The 3,515-nt window shown below is 44.3% G+C and overlaps 1 protein-coding gene across 1 annotated transcript in view; it reads left to right on the top strand.

Annotated features, from left to right (window-relative positions):
• Positions 1–1,909: 1,909 nt before the first annotated feature.
• Positions 1,910–3,515, top strand: part of LOC114615696 (disks large homolog 5-like) — a 4,687-nt gene continuing 3,081 nt past the window's right edge. The window contains exons 1-2 of the mRNA XM_028761357.1: positions 1,910–2,223; positions 3,257–3,416. Coding sequence (XP_028617190.1) covers positions 2,079–2,223; positions 3,257–3,416 — 305 coding nt within the window. The 5' untranslated portion in view covers positions 1,910–2,078. The remainder of the gene's footprint in view (positions 2,224–3,256; positions 3,417–3,515) is intronic.

Raw genomic sequence — 3,515 nt, 5'->3', positions numbered from 1 at the left:
TGCAGTGAAGTCCTTTAGCTTTTCCTTTTCTGCTTTCTATTTTCATGATGACTGCAAGACATTACCATGATCATGTGTAGTCCATGGGCTCAACTGATGCTCCAAAGATGGGGAACAGATTGTGTTTGTTACCTGAAATGAGGGACTATGCAATGGTGTTCAGCCTGCTCATTGCCCATTTCACATCACTCTGTCCCTGCAGAGGATCCCAAGTTGTGCACCCATCTGCCCTGGAGCCAGGTCTAGGACCACAAATGCAGGGAAACAGTGCTGCTTTCCCTCTACACAGTGATGCTGGATTCTCCACTAATGCAACACTCAGAGAAGCTAGAGATTGTCATAGGAAGATTATGCTAGCAGCAGTGGATATTACTCAGTTGTTCAGACAGTGTTACAAAAGATAGATAGAACAAGGTCCTTAGAATAGAAAGATCATTTCTACTTCTACTCTGTCTTCTCAGAAAGAAAGACTGGCAGGGAGAGAATGGTAAGATTTTTATGATAGACAAGGGTTGGTAGGTGTGGCCTTGGATATTTCAGTGGTGTTTTGTTTTATTTTGTTTGCTTTCTTCTCTTCTGAAACAGGGTCTCAGGTATACCATGTTCTCTTCTACCTGGCTTGCCAGGTTACCCTTGAGCTCAGAGAATTCTGCTTCCACTTTCCAAAAGCTAGGCTTACAATTGGGGCTTGCAAGGACTGTGAGGACAGGGCCAGTCACTGAGAGAGATGGGTTTTCTTATGTTGAGGCGAGCATATTCCCCAGTATAGCTATAACCATTTTCTTCCATCTCTGCCCCCTATTTCTAATTGCTGTTTTAATATGCCTGCTAATCACTGACACAAAAAATAACTTGAGTAGAGCAAGGTAGGGCAGAGTGATTATTACATCCTGTTATATTCTGTATGACATCTGTTCTTCTTACAACTTTCCAAAAAGACTTACATATGACCCATCAAATTAAGGGTCAACATGCATTGTTCTATCTAAAATCGCCTGATCAGAACTGACCACTGGACAGTATTTCCTGCAGCTTTATATGAGATGCTTGTGGGTTTTTTCTTTTGTTTTGTTTTTGCTTTATAAGTTGACAAAGATGTTTTTGGCAATGGCTCAGTCCCTAAAGTCTGAGCTATGGTTCTGATCAATAGTGTGTGCACTCAATCAACCATCAGGGTTTGACATTTATATGATTTTGTGTGGTTTGTGGGTTGAATCAGGAATCAGAATACAAGATGTTAGCACTTGTTCTGTCAACCAAGCTATGTCTATAGTATTGTCCTATACACTGTGCCTGAGCCTCACCACTACTGACTATTTTATTGTTAAGAAAGGATCCCATGATATAGCTCAGAGGGGCCTGTGAGGAATCCTGCTTTGGTGACTTTGGCACTGAGAGGAGAGCCCCTCACCCAGCCTAAGGGCTTTTTCATTGGTAGCTACAATATTGATCTTCCTCTGTCAACACATCTCCAGACTGTTGTGAGCACCTGGTACCTGCACCTCTCCCTCCTAAGGCCCCTTGGGGTACCATTCAAATGCTAAGCACACAGCTTCATGAGTGCTCCCCCTAATGCACACTAATTTTGGCACCTGCCCTTCAGGCTCTCACAGGATGTGATTTCAAGCATCTCTACATGATGAGATAGGAGATCTTTCCTCTTCCACATTCTTCCTGATCTGATTTTCAACAGGTTTTAATGGCTAATATTGCAGAATTATGCAAGCTTGAGGTAGGATGAGACATTCCTGGGCAATGTCTGAAGGGAAACAGTCTGTTAAATTCAGAATAACACATGACTTAGGTGTTTCTGATCAAGTCTAGAGCAAACTCTGGCTTTGGAAAGTGGAGGTTCCCAATGTCTGTGACCCAGAAAACACCCTTATAAGGATGTCTCAGCTTCCTAACTGTACAGGGAGAAAATTAGCAGGGAGGCAAAGGGTGTTCCCCATGACATCAGCAGCCCCTTCTTTGGACATTCCATTGTATCCTGGAGAGTTCTTGGCATCCCTTGTGATGTCACCAGTGTTGTAGTGACACTAAGTGCACTGAGCTCTCTCACTCAGTGTCTACAGCATATGTCCCTAGACATGATTTCCCGACTGAGGAGACTTTTTGGAAGAGCAGAGATGGAGGTGACAGAAACTAGAGAGAGGCAGAAAGTAGCTGGACTTTCATCTGAGAGTAATGAAGGACGAAGAAGGTGGTCTTGGGGAATGTGGAGTAAGTCCTGGGAAGGGGATGTTGAGCTTCCTGTCTGGGGTGGCCTGAGCTGGCCTTCCTAGCAATTTGGGCACAGAAACTGACTTCACTGGGAAGCAAAAGAATTTCCATGATTATCACAATACTTAAACATCAAGGATTTCAGAATATGACTTTCTCCATCCCTTAAGGCAGGTGATGGCAAGGCTAAGGCAGGTATTCTCAAATACCAAGTCTTTACTTTGATTGGGTTTTGTGGTTGTTACATGGGGACAAAATGAGACCATCAGGAGTCACAGAGGGTCTAACCTATGCTAGTATATGTAAGGGAATCCCTGCATTTTACTTCCATGGCTTTTTTTTTAACCTTCAGTGGGTATCTGACAGTAGTACCAGGGAAAGAATTGTGCTCCCGGACATGGTCTTATGTTCTCAGAACTCCTCTGACCTCCTCTCCCTGACAGTACCCACCTTAGATTTCTTTAAAACCCATTGTGGGTGGCAGGTATTTCTGTCCTTTAACCATATAAATTTCAGTGTTGATACACTCAGACAATGAACTCTATTGCCATCTCTGGTGTGTTTGGTGTTTCAGTAGGGGGAATTGCCACTGTGTTGACCGTGGTCTCACTCTGCATGAATTTTAGTCCAAACTACTGGGCCTTGACTAACACGGTAGGACATCTGACCATCTCCTATCACTCAAGTTCTTTGGGTTACTTAATTTTCCATCTGACTTGTGAAACCACAAAGTGAGGGATCTAAAGCCAAGTTGCACCTTGTAAAACTGACAATAATGGTGGAGAAGCTATCCCTGTGGTCATCATGAGCATGTGTAGGGAGACAGAGGAAACACCTGGCTGCTTTCATCTCCTGGTCTCTATAGAGTGATGGGAGAGTTGAGATTCACTTAGGAGGCATCTAATGCCTGGACCACACTGATGGTGGTGTCCCTGGTTTCCAGGCATGCTCTCCTTCTCTTAGAGCTGAGGGTGTTCTCCCAGGACACTCTGCATTCTCTTTGGACAATTTACTTATGTTCTTCTGCCTACAGTGGCTGGCAGACAGTCATCATGCCCTGCAACTGTCCTAAGCAAGAAAGAGGCCAAGAAGGAGGAAAAGAGACTGACCAAAGAGCTGGAGCTCAGTACCCAGGAGAGAAACGAGCTGAGAGACCGCTTGATCTATGTCACAGAGGGATCCATGAACAAGAGGTACTCATTGCTCCAAACACTTTGGTGTCAGTCTGACATCTGCAATGTCACCCTCATCTTATCCTTTTAAGGTTGTGGGTTCTGGGAAGCAGTACCTCC

This window comes from Grammomys surdaster, unplaced genomic scaffold (genome assembly GCF_004785775.1).
Source record: "Grammomys surdaster isolate TR1022 unplaced genomic scaffold, NIH_TR_1.0 133099, whole genome shotgun sequence".
Classification (NCBI taxonomy): Eukaryota; Metazoa; Chordata; class Mammalia; order Rodentia; family Muridae; genus Grammomys; species Grammomys surdaster.
This window is presented reverse-complemented; position numbering and strand designations above follow the sequence as displayed.